This window comes from Bos mutus, chromosome 15 (genome assembly GCF_027580195.1).
Source record: "Bos mutus isolate GX-2022 chromosome 15, NWIPB_WYAK_1.1, whole genome shotgun sequence".
In the NCBI taxonomy this organism is placed as follows: Eukaryota; Metazoa; Chordata; class Mammalia; order Artiodactyla; family Bovidae; genus Bos; species Bos mutus.
The window spans coordinates 57,552,995-57,570,663 of record NC_091631.1 but is presented as its reverse complement, the minus strand read 5'-3'; the positions used below and the strand labels follow the sequence as shown (position 1 = coordinate 57,570,663).

At 43.9% G+C, this 17,669-nt stretch overlaps 1 protein-coding gene across 5 annotated transcripts in view; it reads left to right on the top strand.

Moving 5' to 3' along the window:
* Nucleotides 1-17,669, top strand: part of DIXDC1 (DIX domain containing 1) — an 80,865-nt gene that overhangs the window by 45,302 nt on the left and 17,894 nt on the right. For all 5 annotated transcript variants that reach the window (XM_070384224.1, XM_070384226.1, XM_070384225.1 and 2 more), the window contains 12 exons: nucleotides 1,362-1,474; nucleotides 3,104-3,252; nucleotides 6,044-6,133; nucleotides 8,214-8,267; nucleotides 9,631-9,681; nucleotides 12,024-12,128; nucleotides 12,489-12,542; nucleotides 13,148-13,240; nucleotides 13,324-13,395; nucleotides 14,084-14,173; nucleotides 14,511-14,672; nucleotides 15,179-15,245. In XM_070384224.1, coding sequence (XP_070240325.1) covers nucleotides 1,362-1,474; nucleotides 3,104-3,252; nucleotides 6,044-6,133; nucleotides 8,214-8,267; nucleotides 9,631-9,681; nucleotides 12,024-12,128; nucleotides 12,489-12,542; nucleotides 13,148-13,240; nucleotides 13,324-13,395; nucleotides 14,084-14,173; nucleotides 14,511-14,672; nucleotides 15,179-15,245 — 1,100 coding nt within the window. The remainder of the gene's footprint in view (nucleotides 1-1,361; nucleotides 1,475-3,103; nucleotides 3,253-6,043; nucleotides 6,134-8,213; nucleotides 8,268-9,630; nucleotides 9,682-12,023; nucleotides 12,129-12,488; nucleotides 12,543-13,147; nucleotides 13,241-13,323; nucleotides 13,396-14,083; nucleotides 14,174-14,510; nucleotides 14,673-15,178; nucleotides 15,246-17,669) is intronic.

The window sequence follows — 17,669 nt, the reverse complement described above, 5'->3', positions numbered from 1 at the left end:
GGTGATGGATTTGGAAAGAATTCCTGAGAGGGGGCTGGGCCTGCAGACCCCACAACCCCTGAGATTGTTTTGGTGCTGATGTTCTCAAGGTGGGTGCAAAGAAAGAGGGCTCTTCAGATGGCAGTGTCAGCCTCACATTCCATCATATCCTCTAGATTTGCTTCTGGAGATTTAAAATTCTGCTTCTTCCCAAATGCAAACCGTTCCTTCCAAAGCTAGTGGTTATACTAGAATTTAAGAATTGTTGCAAGATTTCTGATGACAGTTAAAAAAAAAAAGATTGATTTATTTGTTGTTTTGTCGTGCTGGGTCTGCGATGCTGCTCAGGCTTTCTCTGGTTGCGGCGGGTGGGAGCTCCTCTTTAGTTGCGGTGCTTGGGTTTCTCATTGTGGTGGCTTCTCTTGTTGCGGAGCACTGTCTCTAGGGTGCTCGGGCTTCAGGAGTTGCAGCACATGGACTCAGCAGTTGCGGCTCCTGGAACCTAGAGGACAGGCTCAGTAGGTGTGGCGCGCAGGCTTAGTTGCTCCAGAGCATGTGGAATCTTCCACAAATGGGGATCAAACCCTGTCCCCTGCATTGGCAGGTGGACTCCCAACCACTACACCACCAGGGAAGCCCTCTGACAATGTAAAAATTAGTGTGGCAGAGATATGAATAACTCTTGGCAGTAAATCAAGTAAACCTTTATTGTCCCCTAGCAGGTCTTGTCCCCTTTTGAGATATTACACCCTTTTCTGTACCATATCCTAGCGTTGTTGATATATCACTACCCTTTGCTCAGCCTGGCACTGTCCACACTCCGCAGTTTTTCCCCGTTGAGGCACCCTTCACCTTGTCTCTGCCTTTGGGAGCAGCCCAGAGCAGATCTGCCATGATTACTCTGCTGGTATTGCACGTGTGTGTGATAGATCAATGTTATTAGAAAAATATTTTCCTTCCAGCTCCCAAAGCTACTAAAATGCATATAGTCCATCAGTCTCTGAGCTTGGGCCCAGGGATCATGATGCAGGAGGTGGTGGTGGTGGTAAGTGAAAGACAAAAACAAAAAGCCAAACCAAACAAGAGTGGAGTTCTTTAAAATGCTACATTATCCACCAGTTTGATAAATCTCTTAGTGAATTAGACTTAAAGGAAACTTTGTTGTGGAAGCTTCTGGGGATGGGTCATTCAGCATTCGTTTCATTCATTTAACAAGTTCACCATTCATTCAATAAGTATTTCTTCTTATTGTGGGCCAGGCACCGTGTTAGGCAGTAGGAGTTAGATGAATAAGAACCCACCTCTGGAATAAATTAGGAAAGTTGGCTTCTAAACAACTGTTTGCAATAATTGTTTCTCTCTTCTTTTTCCTTCGGTCACAGCCTGACTTCCCCCAGTCCTATCCACAGTGCAAAGAGCGAATCTGTTATAACCCAGTCGGAGGAGAGGGCAGATTTCGTGATTATTCCCTCCGAAGGAGTAGAGAACAGAACAGGTACTATCTTCTCGGCCTGCCTGGGGTGGCTCAAGGAACAGCCCTCAGCAAAGAGTTTGGGGGTCCTGACTGTCTACTATCAGCTCCCTGGCCTTCTCCACACATAGTCTGTGCATGCAGGGTCCATTCTAGAGAGCTCTAATGCTTTGGAGCCAGAGAATGTAGTGCTGCTGCTAAGTCACTTCAGTCGTGTCCAACTCTGTGCGACGCCATAGATGGCAGCCCACCAGGCTTCCCCGTCCCTGGGATTCTCCAGGCAAGAACACTGGAGTGGATTGCCATTTCCTTCTCCAATGCATGAAAGTGAAAAGTAAAAGTGAAGTCGCTCAGTTGTGTCCAACTCTAGCAACCCCATGGACTGCAGCCTACCAGGCTCCTCCATCCATGGGATTTTCTAGGCAAAAGTACTGGAGTGGGGTGCCATTGCCTTCTCCAAGAGAATGTAGTATCCTCTCACAAATTGTCACTTCCGTTGTCCAAACTGTCAGATGTCCTGCGGCAGTGTAGACAGCTGACCACCTGTGAAGTTAGGAGATGACTTTGGAACTGTCAGAAGCCTGCTCAAGTAAAAAGTTTTTATCATTTCTGTGTTGTGCAAGTAATTTCAGTACTTCTGTAACTTATATTGGGGCCAGGAATACACAGAGCGGAGGTGTCTAAGAATATACAGCAGAGAGCAGGTCTGCATCCTGTTTTGTGTAAAGGCTACATTGTTTAGACTTCTCCTTCCTCTGTCTCAGTCTCCTTTTTCTTAGATAAACACAGAGGAAAGCAAGGAAGAAGCAAAGTGCGTGACTTAAGAGTTTTATTTCCCTGGAAGAGAGATAATGAAACCGAAGTCCTCTGAAGGAAAACTGGAATTAAATACTTCCTTATTTCACACCCCATCTAGCCCTAGCATCAGTACCCAGAAAGTTAGTTATGTTACTGAGTCAGAAAGTCCGGGGACCCTGGGGATGGAGAGGGAGGTCTTTACAGAGTGCTTGCTCTGGGCCGGGCACCACGGGTCCCACACACAGTTGCCTCGTGAAATCAGACAACAACCCAGAGGGATTAGGCTTATTATAATATTCATTCTTACCAATGAAATCAGAAAAAGAGACTGTAAAGACAGGGAAATAAAACTGGGGAGAGGGAGGTACAGAGTTTGCTTATACTGGTCTGCTTCCTGTTTTTGTGACTCACACAATGTTATATGTGAAAGGGGTTCCGTCCTCCCAAAATGGTCAAAGGAATATGAGTTGAGGTCTCCCCTCTGAAGCTCCTTTTCATTGCATCTGACAGCTCCTCTCTTTGTCGCTTGAGGGACCGAGCCCTGGGAGAGCCAGTTCTAGATAAAGAGTAAAACTTGTCCCCTACCAGGGTTCCCCGGGAGGGAATCCTTAAGGTTCTGAAGAGGGTGGACCGCCTCAACCAAGTTCAGCTTTGCTCCCCGGAGCCCGGGGTTAGTGGAGTCAGTGGCCAGTTCCTCCTGTCCCACACCCCCACCTGGTGGAGAGTCCAGCCTGCGCAGTGAGGCAGGTGCGGAAGGCAGGTGACCCAGCCCTGTGAACGCCGAGGTCGGCGAGGGCTTGCTCCCTAACTCAGTTTTCTTCACCATGAGCTGTACTCCCTCCTCCCATCTCGTAGAAGAGACAGACTCTCCATTACCCCGGGACTGGAGACCAGGCAGCCCCCGGACCTACCTGGAGACTTCATGGGAAGAGCAGCTGTTGGAACAACAAGAACATTTGGAAAAAGAAATGGAGGAAGCCAAGAAAATGATATCAGGATTACAGGTAGCTCTTTCCCTTGTCGTTTGTCTTTGGTGCACCAGTTGCTGGTGTTTTTTTTTTGGTTTGTTTTTTGACCATGCTGTGAGGCTTGTGGGATCTTAGTTTCCAGACCAGGGATTGAACCTGGATCACTTAACCCCCGGACTGCCAGGGAATTCCCGCACCAATTGTTTATTAACTCAGTAGGATCAGTTGAAAATAAAGTGATTCGGTTTTCTGTGAGGTCAGAGCTGAGTTTAGATGGAGAGGGTAGAGTGCGAAGAGCAGAAAAATCCCTTACATGTGAGTTCGCTTAAACGGGCCTCCTGGACGCTTGTTGACAGCACAGCTGTTAGGAGTTCTGCCTGGGAGCCGTATCCACCCTCCCCTACCAAACCTCCACCCTGGCTCTCTGCTTTGTGGGTGGGTTTCTCCCCTATTTGCAGCCACAGACCTGCAATGGCAGCTTCCCCCAAAGAATGGAATTGTGAAGAATCAAGATTTTCTGCGAGGAATTCACCATGAGGAGGGCTGTAAGTGCCAGTAATGACACAGGTCTCCACCTGAGTCTAGCTAAGGGATTTAGCTCACCCTTGGTGCGTTCGTAAGTGGACGCCAAGGTACAGTGATCAGACAGAAGGGCAACTGAGCCCTTCAGTATTTCCTACACCTTCTGTGCCAGCAAGCCTCCCCCAGAGGCCAACTGACCCACTTGACTTAGTTCCTAGCCTGAATGACCCCCTCAGTCCTCCACCTTTGTGTATGTGGCCCTGTTTGGGGGAGGCCTTATAGTGTTCTGATGACCCTGAAATTGCCCAGGAATATTCCTTTCTGTTTGTGCTGGGAACTGCACTGCTTCTGAATTGTCAAATATTTATGGACACATAAACAAAGCCCACATTATGTGAGTGGCTCTGACAGGCGGCAGGCGGTGGAGGGCGTGCTCCCAACCGGCCAGCAACAGGGTGGGGACACAAAGGGGTCCTAAAGAAAACGGGGGGTTGGTGCAGTGGTAAAACAATTTACACACTGTCTGCCCCAGGAGCCCAGAGAGGCGTTGAGGAATGTTTACTGCCCAAACATTCCCAGGGAGAGTTGTTGCGCTTTTCCCATTTGCTCTGTATTTTTAAATGTCTGCCTTTTAGTTCTCTTCTCGTTACTCCAGTAAGGAATGGTTTAATTAATGCAATGGATTTGTGTGTGTGTGCTTTTAATAGGAAGGATTAAAGCATGAAGAATTTTGGGATTACGTTCAACCAGGTTTTTCTCAGGATCATTTCATTGTACGAACATAGATATCCATCAGTTTGGTTTTCAGTTTGGTTTGCATTTTTCAGTCTGGGAGAAATCCCATGGCAGATTAGACAGAAAAAAAAGAGAATCAACAGGCAGAAAGTCAGCATCCTAATATTCCCCACAAACAGAGGAGTTTTAATTCACAGCCACATGATCACAATGAGAATTCAGTCCCATTACAGAATACAATGGGGCTCTCAGCATCCACTGGGCTCCTTAACTCTTTCGGGGATGAACCCGTTGCATGCTGAGCCACGTCCGGGATTGCTGACTGGTTAGCGTACCTCATTAGAGTCTGTGAACGCTTTGCTCTTAGAGTCAGGACTTCTGCAGTGTCACTCTCCTCAGCTCCTTGTGCTTTCTTATACTTGTCTACACCTCTTGCCACAACTCCGTGGGAGAACCACATCCAGTAGACTGACTAAAATTGTTTTATTAATTAGTACTTGGTAGACTTGATAGTGTCTGGATTGTAAAATGTTTTTATATACCAACATTTGTGATACAATTTATGTTATATTTACTGAAATAAGAATCTCTGTATCTCTTCGGACTGGATTGAGAAAAAAATTGTATACAAAGTGGCTATAGATTTTTAAATCTTTCATTGAGCCCATAGGTCTCCTAATACCTACCTGCAGGGGTAGATCCAAGTTTTCTGGGTTCTAAAGTGTACCACTTGGGGGGCCTTCTTTAAGAATAAGATTACAGATTATGACTACGATGTTAGATATAGAACCCTAGGAGGAGCAGGCCTGGGAGGGGCCCTGAGGTTTGAGCTTCATTAGCCTCAGAATAAATCTGCCCACCCCGCCCCACCATATTCTAATAAAAACAAAGCCAAGTGTGAAGACTTGAATAAGGACACCTCTCTGCAAATATGTTTTTCTTCTTGTTCTATCCAGGTTGCCTTAGGGAGCAAAAATGCAGAATTGCTAAGTCAAACAAGAATCAAATACCCCCACATTTCTGGCAGTCCAGTGGTTAAGACTCAGCACTTTCACTGCTGTGGGCTTGGATTTGACCCCTGTTTGGGGATCTAACATCCTGCGAGCTGCTCTAATGCAGCCAATGCCTACATACATATATACATACATACATAAATGTATTCCAGATAATTCCTTATAATAAACTTTTCTAAGCCAGGATAATTCTGCACTGCATTTAGTTCACTTTCCAGCTGGTAAAATTCAGTTTGTACAGCCAGCTCTGGTTCAACAATGTCACTTCTTAAAATTAAGTTTATTTTTAGAATTTTTTCTGGGGCTAAGGAGCCTTGGAGCAGAGGATTCAGGTACATCCAGAGAGATGAAAGAGGCGTCAAGCATGGGCCAGACACAAGGCGATCCAGACAGATCTATGATGAGCAATTGGCAGAATCTAAAGATCCACAGTTATCAGGCAGATTTCCAGAGGAAGCCCAGTTGTGGTTTCATTTTGGGACAAGCTTACTCCGCCCAGCTCTAGACTCTGTCATCTGACAGGAGTTAAATTTCTTTCTGCCTTTGTGGTTGTCCAGGCCTTACTGCTCAATGGATCCTTACCTGAAGATGAACAGGAGAGGCCCTTGGCCCTCTGTGAACCAGGAGTCAATCCCGAGGAACAGTTGGTGAGCTCCTCTTTTGTGACTGGACACGGAATAATCTGGCTTGTGTGTGTGATTTATGTTTAGCATTGGACACTCATCTGTGCCTTCGTAAAATGCTCCCTTCCCTGACTTCAGCTCTGCTGGTTTTCCTCATATGTTTTCGACTGTTTTTTCCTTTCTTCCACAAATATTTATTGCATGCTGACCATGTGCAGACACGGTTTGAAGAACTGGAGACACGGAAACGACAGATGAAACCTCAGACCCTCTCCTTGTGGAGTTTACACTCAGGTCCCTGTTGACTGAAAAAAAAAAAGCACAGTCTAAAGGTTGAAGGTTATGTTTTATTCGGTAGACAAAACCAAGGACTTAAGCCTGGGAAACAGCATCTCAGATAATTCTGAGAGACTGTTCCGAAGAGGAATAGGGGAAGCCAGGACATTATAGGAATTTTTGCAACAAAACCAGGTAGTCAGAACTTCAGAAATCACTGTTAGTAAAAGAAAACCAGCTATCTCAAGGAATTTAGCGCTTTTCTATGTAGGAGAAGATGCAAGAGTCAGGGCTCCCTGAATTCGATCCTCTGATGTGCAGCTCAGCTACCTGGGGCCAGTATCCCGTGCTTTCTCACCCTGAGTGTCCTGTTGCGGCAGCTGCCTGCTAGATCCCGGTATCCTTTGTTTCCACCCTGAGTCCCCTCAAGGCTCACTGCCTGGGCAGCTGTTACGTGGTGGCTTGATGGCTGCCTTTCTTTAATGAACGGCAGGCGGCATTAGTTCACATCCCCTTTGAAGCTTTTCTCTTTCTCCCTGTCCTTTAAAGTTTTGGGCTTCCCCAATGGCTCAGTGGTAAAGAATCTGCCCAAGCAGGAGACGCAGAATCAACCCCTGGTTGGGAAGATCCCCTGGAGAAGGAAATGGCTACCCACTCCAGTACTCTTGCCTCGGAAACCCCATGGATGGAGGACCTTGGTGGGCTACAGTCCATGGGGTCGCAGATGAGTTGGGCACTAAAACAACTACACCTTAAGTGTTGCTGCTCCTCAGGGCTATACTCTGGGCTCTCTTCTGTCCTGTGCGTTCACCTGGGCAATACCTGCTGCCATGGCTTCATTCACTTCCCACCTGTCTCATATGTTACCTCTCAAATATTTATTTCTAGCTCTGCATGAAATAACTTAATTGTTTTATTTAAATACATTTATATAATTATTTAAATTTATATTTATTTTTAGCTCTCTCCATGGAGTTCTACATTTGTAAAGGCAACATGCACCTGCCTGTTATCTCTTCTGTATGTCCCATAAGCATCTCAATTTCAATGAGTCCTAAATTCAACAGCTTTCTCTCCCTTCTCTCCCCACCCTCAAAACTATTTGTCCTTTAAGTTTCTGTTTTTTATCACTATCCATGTAACCAAATACCCAAAACAAATCTGACACCCATACTTGAAGGGCTTCCCAGGTGGTACAGTAGGAAAGAATCCTCCTGTCAATGCAGGAGACACACGGATTCGATCCCTGGGTTGGAAAGATCCCCTGGAGAAGGAAATGGCAACCAACTCCAGTATTTAGTCACCAAGTTTTATCAGTATACTTTTAAAATGTCTTCATCCAGCTTTTCTCCATTTTCACAGGTACTGCCTTAATTCAGGCCTTCATCCAGCATTCTGGTGGCCTCTGAACTGGTTTCCCTGATTCCTCTCCTGTCCTCTAATTCATTTTCCCTAAAACAGCAAGAATAACTTCACTTCAAAGCAAACTTGTTTTGTCATCCCTTTGCCTAAAACTTTTTCATCAGTTCCTCCATTATCCTTCCTGGCTTTCATGATCCTGTTCCATTTTCCTCTTGAGCTTCATCTCTTATCATTTCTCTTTCCCTTTGCCAAACCCTCTGCACACAACATACACATACTCATTCTAAACTTTATCCATAGTCATCTCCTCGCACCCCCAGGGCATATGCATCCACTGGAAGGCAGTTCTTTGTAGCTGCTCTACCCTGGCTAGCATCTAGTAGCTGCTCGGTAAATATCTGTTGATGAATGACCTCCGAATTTTACAGCATAGATACATAACCATCTCTTTTTGCCTTGTATTCAGATTATAATCCAAAGTCGTCTGGATCAGAGTATAGAGGAGAATCAAGACCTAAAGGTATGTCAGGAAATGCACATTTTATCCTTTAAAAAAATTATGGGAATATTACACACCAACTTTAGTATAGTCATGGGGAGAAGGGAGAGATGCAGACTCCAGACTAGCTGTATCTGTATTATGTCTTTAACTGACAGAGAGAGAGATGTCATAAATACGGTAAAAGAGTAACACCTTTTTAATCTCAGTGGGAATAATAGATATCTATGTCATTATTACTTATACCTTTCTTTATGTTTGAAATGTTTCATATTTATCCTTTTAATTAAAATAAATAATGGATCTACTATCAATATGATTATTTTTAAAATAAGTGACATCACATAATTAGTTTCAGGGTATACAACATGTTGATTCAATATGTGTATGTATTGTGAAATAATCACAGCTTAGTTAACATATTTACAAATTGTTTCTTATAAAGAAAACTTTTAAGATCTACTCTCTTACAGTTTTCTGATATACAGTACAGTATTATTAACAACAGTTCAGTATGGTCTTTTTTTATTAATGAATACTTCCCAGAATTTTTTTAGATCAGTGGGTCTTAGCTTTTTTGAAGTCATAAGTATATATGACTGAAGCCATTAACCCTCTCCCCAGCAGTTTGCATGGGAGCACTCACTGACCTGAGTTTTGAGTGGACTAACTTTGGAGCCCATCTGTGGAATCCTGGTGAAGAATCCCCATTTTAGATATGTTAATTCCAAACTCTTGAAGGGATTGCAATAGGAAAAGAGAGAGTAGAGTCTGAGTTGTGGGTGTTCCTCTCCTAAAATCTTTGTCCTAGTGACAATCGTGTGCATATATTTAATCTGTTGTAAGGGACAGTTAACAAAGTGTTTTATTATTGGGCCAAATGTGTTTTTATTTGATCCATAAAGAACAATACCCTCTTGGAGAACAGAAACTCTGTAACCCTTTCTGGACATTAAAAGTGAGATAATTACTTCATGAGGTTGGGGGTAGGTATATTGAGATATCATGTATTTTAGGGAGAGGGATTTAGATTATTATGATTGATGATTAAGTTTCCCTGTTGGTGAGGATTACTAAATATAGGAAAGATGAACCTATGGGAATGTATGGCATTTTCTTTCTTGGCCAGAAAGATTATGAACAGTTGAAACTGGGCAACTGGGCAGCTGAGCGTGGGTGCCACAGGAGAGAATGAGATGGGTCCTGTTCATTTCTATGGGTCAACTTTTCATTTTTCCTGGACCAGACCTGCCTTTGGCCTCAGTGGAGGGTTGATTTTCCTTGGAATGGTTATCTGAGTTTTGTATTCTTACTGACAGAATGAGGTAATGCTTCTGAAGCAACCCAGATGCTACCATCTGATCTAACTATATTTGGTTTGCAGAAGGAGCTGCTGAAATATAAACAAGAAGCCAGAAACTTACAGGGGATAAAGGTAAAAAGAAAGATATATAACACTGTAAATAAATACTCTACAAGATAAAGCATTCTGAGGGAACTGGGGTACTAGTTGGGTCCTATAGCCTTCTCTTATGTACATCTGATGGGCTCTTTCACAGGCTCTGTGCTCCCAGCAGAGACAGGGCTTTGTGGATGGGAAGTGAGACAGCTGGAGGAACATACCTTTGCTTTGCTGAGTCGTACTTCTGGTGGTTATGACTCATGATGCTGCCACTTCCCTCTGCCACCTTGATTTTTTCTATGTGTGAAAACAATCAGTTACTATGGTTTTCTTCAGTTTCAGTATTTTGTCAGTTTTCTTCAGTTCTGAAGAAGAACATACTCTTAAAAATTGTAATTTACTTAGGTTTGAATAGTTAATAACATTCAAATGGTTTGAAGTTTAAAAAGTACGAAAGGATAATCCTTGAGAAGTCGGCTTTCCAGCCCTGCCCCCTCAGTCACCTAGCTGTCTTTCCTGGAGGCAACTTACCACTTATCCCCAGATACGTATGTATGTAATTTCCCCCCCAAAAATAGAATACTATAAACCCAGCTTGACACATTGCTGCTTTCACTTAACAATATATCTTAGAGATCATTCTATTTTAGTACATAAAGACTGTAGTATTCTAGTATGTAAATATATGATAATTCATTTAATCAGTTCCTATTGATAAGTCTTCTGGGTTATGTCTAGTCTTTTGCTAATACAAACAGTGATCTAGCTAATAATCTTGCTGCTGCTGCTGCTGAGTCGCTTCAGTCGTGTCCGACTCTGTGCGACCCCCTCTTGCTTACATGTTATTCCATCCCAGTAGGAGTAGATGTGCTAAATGAATAATACCTCAGAAGTGGAAAAGGATGCTCTTAAAACTGCTGTTTTCCTACACTCCCATTCATGAGCCAGACTAGGGTGTAACTCAGCAGCATCTTCCAGAGTATGTTCTGTAGTCTTAGTCCTTTGAGATGCCAAAAAACAGCATGTTCCATGCTCAAATAAGTCTGAGAAGTGCCATACAGGCTTGATGAGTCACAGTGAATAATAGCATATTAAAGGACCAGAGAAGGTCTGCCATAAAGAGGTTGGCCTAAAAAACAATTAGACTGTTAACTGCAGAAGTGCTTTTCCTCTCACGTAACACTTGTTAACATCCCATGAAGCACACTTTGGGAAATATTCGTCTGAGCCACTGGTGCCGAGGGCATCTGAGGCCACCTTGCCATGTACTGTCATGGCAGACAGCATATTTAAGAATGACTCTCACATCCTCCAGAGCCTGCATGGTTTGTTTTCGGTCTGTAAAGAGAGAAGAGTCAGGGCACATCTCCTGGGATGCAGCTCTAGTCTGTTAGTTCCATTTGAAGTCACTATGGTTGGAGGATTGTATCATAGCCACTCCTTTTAAGTAAGTGTGTACAACCCACCTTGTCCTATGCCTGGTGGGAACCAAGATGGTATAAGCTAAGAGGAAGATATCCTAAAATTAGTAGGATCCTGTTACACTGGGAGGAGGAACCATCGGTCTAAGAACATTTCTGAGCAGGTAAATAGGATCCCAGTCCTGGTCCAGACAAGGCGGTGAAAGGCAGTGGAAGCCGGGCAGGGGCCGGGCTCTGGAAGGCAGGATGGGAGTGATTCCAGGGCTCCTTTGTGAACAGGGTGTTAGGCAGTGATAGGCCCCAGCCCTCTTGGACAAAAGAGCTCATCTAGATTGAGTATTTACAGGCCAAGAATTTAGAGAAGAAAGCCAAGGAGGGAGGAAGGAGAGTGCATTGTCCAAGATCACTGTCATGGCGCTAGTGGTAAGGAACCCTTCTCCCAGTGCAGGAGACATAAGAGACGAGGGTTCGATTCCTGGGTCGGGAAGATCCCCTGAAAGAGGGCATGGCAACCCACTCCAGTAATCTTGCCTGGAAAATCCCATGGACAGAGGAGCCTGAAGGGCTACAGTCCATAGGGTCACGAAGAGTCGGACACAACTGAAGCGACTTAGCATGCATGCACTGTCATGAAAGCAAGTGGTAGGAGTGTAATTTGAGACTAGGTCTGTCTGATCCCAGAGGCCACTTATATTCTCCCCCTAGACCATCATGCTGTTGGCAACACAGGGGAATGTGGGGGCAAGTAAAGCACAGAGGGAAAAATCAGGTTTCTATCAGTCTGGTAGGACAACAGATAGGATTTTCCTTTAGATTCTAGTGTCCTGAAAGGGAACAGAAAAATTGCTGCTCATCTCCTTGTGGCAGGACCCTGTGCTCCGTTTGTCTCCTGGTTTAGTAACAGCTTCCTGATGGATGAGCTGGGACCACGTAGTGAGTGTGCTTTCTCCTCAGGATGCCCTGCAGCAGAGGCTGACTCAGCAGGACGCATCTGTCCTTCAGCTCAAACAGGAACTACTGAGGGCAAATATGGACAAAGATGAGCTGCACAACCAGAATGTGAGTTGAAAGAGTGAACTTGGAGTCCACTGAGCCCCAAATAGGATATAGTATGAAGTCCTGTTAGATCTGTTCCCCCTCAGAGGACTCCTCCTTGTTCCTAGATGAAAGCCTGTACCACACTGGCCTTGAGCCCTGCGATGTTGAGGACACTGAGACCCTGGGGCTGCCTTGTGGTTCTATAGTCTGATTATCTCGCTGAAGATGTGGAGAGTGGCTGTGTGTTTTTACCATAGATGTGCCCTCTCTGTGCTGTATCCTGTAAACTGCCAACATCAGCTCTAGTTACCTACTGGTTTCCTAGCTGGTTTGGCAGATAATGCCCCCACACCATTGAATTCCGTCTTATTCTTCTCGCAGGTGGATCTGCAGAGGAAGCTAGAGGAGAGGAATCGGCTCTTGGGAGAATATAAAGTAAGAATGTGTATCAGTTTGGAAATTATTTCCACCTGACCTTTGGTGAACAGCCTATTGTTGCTGTTGTTCAAAGAACACTTCAGTACTCTGTTCTCCTCCTTGCTTTCTGCAAGGAAATCCTTTTCTGAGTTCCTTTGATTCACTAACCCTGAAGGTCAATAGCATGGCTAGGAGAAGGAACTCAGAGCTAGGAGTCTGGAAGCTTCATTTCAGCCAGGCTTTATCTTTATCCAATCCCAAAGAAGGGCAATGCCAAAGAATGTTTGAACTACCATACAATTGTGTTCATTTCACATGCTAGAAGGTAATGTTCAAAATCCTTCAAGATAGGCTTTAACGGTACGTGAACTGAGGACTTCTAGATGTACAAGCTAGGTTTAGAAAATGCAGAGGAACCAGAGATCAAATTCCCAACATCCATTGGATCATTAAAAAAAGCCAGAGAATTCCAGAAAAACATGTACATCTGCCTTCACTGACCATGCTAAAGCTTTTGACTGTGTGGGACTCTACTTTCTTTAGATGGAAATGGCATCACGAAAGGTGAACTGTTGGATGTCCTTGGCTTTGCCACTCGTCTGAAAGCTGTGTCTCTGTTGCAGAAGGAGCTGGGGCAGAAAGATCGCCTCCTGCTGCAGAACCAGGCCAAGTTGGAAGAAGCACTTCGGAAACTGTCCGAGGCCAGTTACCAGCAGGTGGGGACCGGGTTTCACCACTGACTTTCCTGCCCCTCCGACCTGAAGGACTCCCTGTCTGATTGAGTGTATGCGATTTGCAGGTGGACCTGGAGCGAGAGCTGGAACACAAGGATGTCCTTTTGGCTCACTGTATGAAAAGAGAGGCAGACGAGGTAACCTGCCTGCCGCTCGGGGTCTCTGTCACGCATTGACGGGGGCAAAGAGGGAGATTCAGTTATTAACTCAGGGCTGAACCAGCACCACAGGTTGGTTTCTGTTTGATGGGGAGGATAAAAGTGCAGGTTCTGGGATAAGAAAATCTGGTTTCAAATCCCAGCTTTACCTCTTTTTTAAAAAAAACATTTTTTTTTTTACACACTTTCCCACTGTGTGACCTTAAGTTGCTTAGCTTCTGAACCTTAGAAATAAGGCTCATCTGGAAAATGGAAATAGCAGTGCCCTTCTCTGCCATGATGAAGAATACATAAGATAGTCCATCTAAATAACAACACAGTCCTGGTAGATCTGCCTGGCACAGAGTTGGGCTCAAAACGTTTTAGTCACTGTTCTTTTTTTTTCTTTTTATTACTGAAGCAAAGGCAGGAGATGCTGGAGCAGCATTCTCAGGCCTTCCTGGGGCAGGCAGAGGCTAGGCGAGGGACTCCAAACGGAGGTTTTCATTTTGTTAACTCTGCATTCAGCAGTACCTTCTGAGTGTCAGGTATTGGAGATACAGCAGTGAACCAAAGGGAAAAAGATCTTTGCACTACATCAGGAAGTGATTCGTGTAAAGAAGAAAAATAAGAGGAATTGCTTTGGAATTTTCCCTTGTACAAGCATCCTTTCTTCTTGCTGCTCTAGGTGACCAACTACAACAATCACAGCTCTCAAAGCAATGGTTTTCTCCTTCCAGTGGCAGGAAAAGGAGCTGCTTCAGTCGTTCACAGAGGGGTATGTCTTTAGGATTTGAGTACAGACTTGCCACTTCCAGCCAAAACCAAAAGGGTACCCTAGTCATCGCCAGTGGAGTCGGCCTTTTATATCCCTGTTCCCCAATTCTTGCATCTGTTGGGTGTGTAAAGCTGCGAGGCACTTACTATCCAAAGTTAAGAATTAGTGAGCCATCAGTGGGCTCGTGTCTATGGAGGAAAAAGTTTTCCTAGAATTTCCACCTCCTCCATCAAAAATAAGAGATCTGTTGGAAACCCCTCCCCTGTATGCTCTTGAGCCCCCCCGGTTGGGAAGTGGTTAATAAGGTGGCACCGCGGGCCCACGGTTTTGCCCACAGAGCAGCGACCTGCAGCTTGTGCGAGACGCCCTCCGCAGCCTACGCACCAGCTTCAGTGGCCACGACCCTCAGCACCACACCATCGACAGCCTGGAACAGGGCATCTCCAGCCTCATGGAGCGCCTGCATGCCATGGAGACCCAGAGGAAGCAAGAAAGAAGGGTAACCCTCTTTCTGTGATGTTTCTCTCATCCCCCGAAGAAGCCTGCTCTTGTCAATTTGATATAGATGAAGGCAGTGCTAAGATAGAAGGCCCTGCTGAAGGTTACAGTTGCTTTTCTCTTTGGTTTTCCTCTCAGGGGAGCTGACCGTTCATCATGGTATGACAGTCAAGGAGGGAGTTCACAGATAACTCTAAGCAGCTGTGTAGCTGTCTAAGGGATTGTGGCTCTTGACCCACAGGTCTCCCTTTACTGCTTACTCTCTGTCCTCTTCCCCCCGAATGAGCTTGGCATTGGTTGAGGAAATATATGAGACAATGCATTGAAAACTAGAATGCTTTTTATATGTGTACATTGTTATTGCTAGGATAAGCACATCCAATTTTATATTCTGTGGAAAAAGCTGTGGTAGAAAAGTATATATTTTAAGTATACTTTTATGATTCAAATTTCTTGGTTAAATTCTCCCATTGATCATAACTCTTGTGATTTTGTGTCACTCCCCAGGTTCGGGGCAAGTCACCCAGAACTCAAGCAGGTAGTGAGTACCGGGAGTCCTGGCCCCCTAATTCAAGTAAGTACTCCGTATTGCTCAGTAAGGACTCCTAGCATATTAGATCAGAAATTTAGTATTTATATGCTACTAATATTTTGGAGACAGAATTTTTCTTGTGGTACTTCACTCTTTTTTTAAAAAAAGAAGTACCACAGTCTTCACATTCATTTGTTCTGTTTCTTGGGCTGCATCCTGTCTTAGTTGTGGCAAGGCATGTGGGATCTTAGTTCCCCAACCAGGGGCTGAACCTGTACTGCCTGCATTGCAGGGTGGATTCTTACCCACTGGACGACCAGGGAAGTCCCCGTACTTCACCTTTATAATGCACTGTTCTGTAGCAATACTAGAATCGAGTTGCTTCTAGGAGTGTGAAGATCATACCATCATTATCACCACCACCGTTACCCCGAGTACCATTTAGCCACATGCAGGATGCTGCTGATTCAGAAAGGCTAAAATATCTTAAACAAAATATCTTTGGAAATAAACAAGCTCCAAACAGTTACACCAAACGAAGCAAAATATAAAACAACAAACACATATACAGATCACTTGAAAGTCTCAAATAGAGAAAATTTGCAGTTCTTCTCAGAGGCAAGAAGTTTCATTTCTTTGGGGATTTCCAAAACTTTTGAGTGCATAGGTCATTCAATTTGTTTGAACTTAACTGTGTTATATTTTTTTTTTCTTGTTAATTCTAACATGTTGGGAAATCTACCCTGCCTGGTAATTTCTATTTTACTTCATATCTTACCTTTTGGCTTAATAGCATTCATGTTTTCTTATCTTTTATAGTTTACCCAGGCCTGATCTAAAAGTATCTAAATAATAATTTATAAAAACCAAATAGTGAAAGGCTGACCACAACCAGTTTTATATGTTAAAGATAGTTTTTAAAACCACATTAATAAGGCTAAAGTAAAACACTTAAAGAAAGTATTTGCCCAAATGTGAAAGGTAAAATATTTTTTGTAGAGTAGATAAGATAGTGTTCTCAAACCTCCATATATTTTTTTCTCTTGAATGAGATATTTACACTGAGACTGAAATAGACTGCTGCTGCTGCTGCTGCTGCTAAGTTGCTTCAGTCGTGTCCAACTCTGTGCGACCCCATAGACGGCAACCCACCAGGCTCCCCCGTCCCTGGGATTCTCCAGGCAAGAACACTGGAGTGGGTTGCCATTTCCTTCTCCAATGCATGAAAGTGAAAAGTGAAAGTGAAGTCGCTCAGTTGTGTCCGACTCTAGCAACCCCATGAACTGCAGCCTACCAGGCTCCTCCATCCATGGGATTTTCTAGGCAAAAGTACTGGAGTGGGGTGCCATTGCCTTCTCCATGAAATAGACTATTAGTACCCAAATTAGTTTCAATGTTTTTTTCTAGCATTGTTTTGAACCAGTCATTTCTGTTTTCTTGATAGGCTTTTTATTTTATCCTTGTCCTCTTTTGTACTTTCTTTAGGTTAGTTTAAACTGCCAATGTACCTAGGTCTAAATATTTAGAGATTCTTTTTCATAAGTCTAGTAAATTTCTCCCTCCCTGGAATAATTCTTTTCTGTATATGACTTACTTATTTAAAAGACTGCAAATAAATTCACAGTTTCTTATAAAATGGAGTGTTAATTCAATACCTATGTTGACAAATAAGCTGAAATGCCTCTCATCTAAAAATACAAACATTCATGCAATTTGATAACCCTCTAGCTACTGAGTTATTTATCTTATTCCTCTGCATCAGACTTCTTGAAAGAATGATCTCCAAGTGCTCTTTCTTCATTGTTACCTCCCCTTCACTTCTTAATCCACTAATTGGTCTTTTACTCGTTACTCCACTTCATGTTTTTCTTGGGTCCATGTTGACTGTCTTGTTGCCTAATCAAAGTGGTCATGTTTCATACCTTATCTTCCATTGACTTTTCAAAAGCATTTACTGCCTTTGAATAGTCTCCTTCTGGAAACATTCCTCTCCTTTAACTTTAGTACCAACCAGTTAATTCGTTCAACAAGTATTTATTGAGCATTCACTATGTAGAGTTCTTGTTAGGCATTAGCGATCTCAAGATGAACAAGATGGACGTGGTGCTTGGCCTTACTAGACTGTAGTCTCGAGGTACAACGTCCTCCTCTTCTCCTCCTCTGCCTAACCTTTGACTGTGCCCTGGGATTCCACTGGAGGTCTAGACCTAGGCCTTCTGATATTCTCTATCCGTGATCCTTTCTACTTCCATGGCTTCAACCACTCTGGTATGCCAATTATTTTTAAACTTTATCTCTAACTGCAAGCGTTTTCTGAGCTGCAGGGCTGTATTTTTGAATGCCATCTGGATATCTTCTCTGCAGGTCAGAAGACACTTCAAAACTCATGTCCAAAACTGGAAACAAAACAATAGAGGGGGAAAACAAAAGAGTGTAGAATCAAACAGATCTGGGATGCAGCTGTAG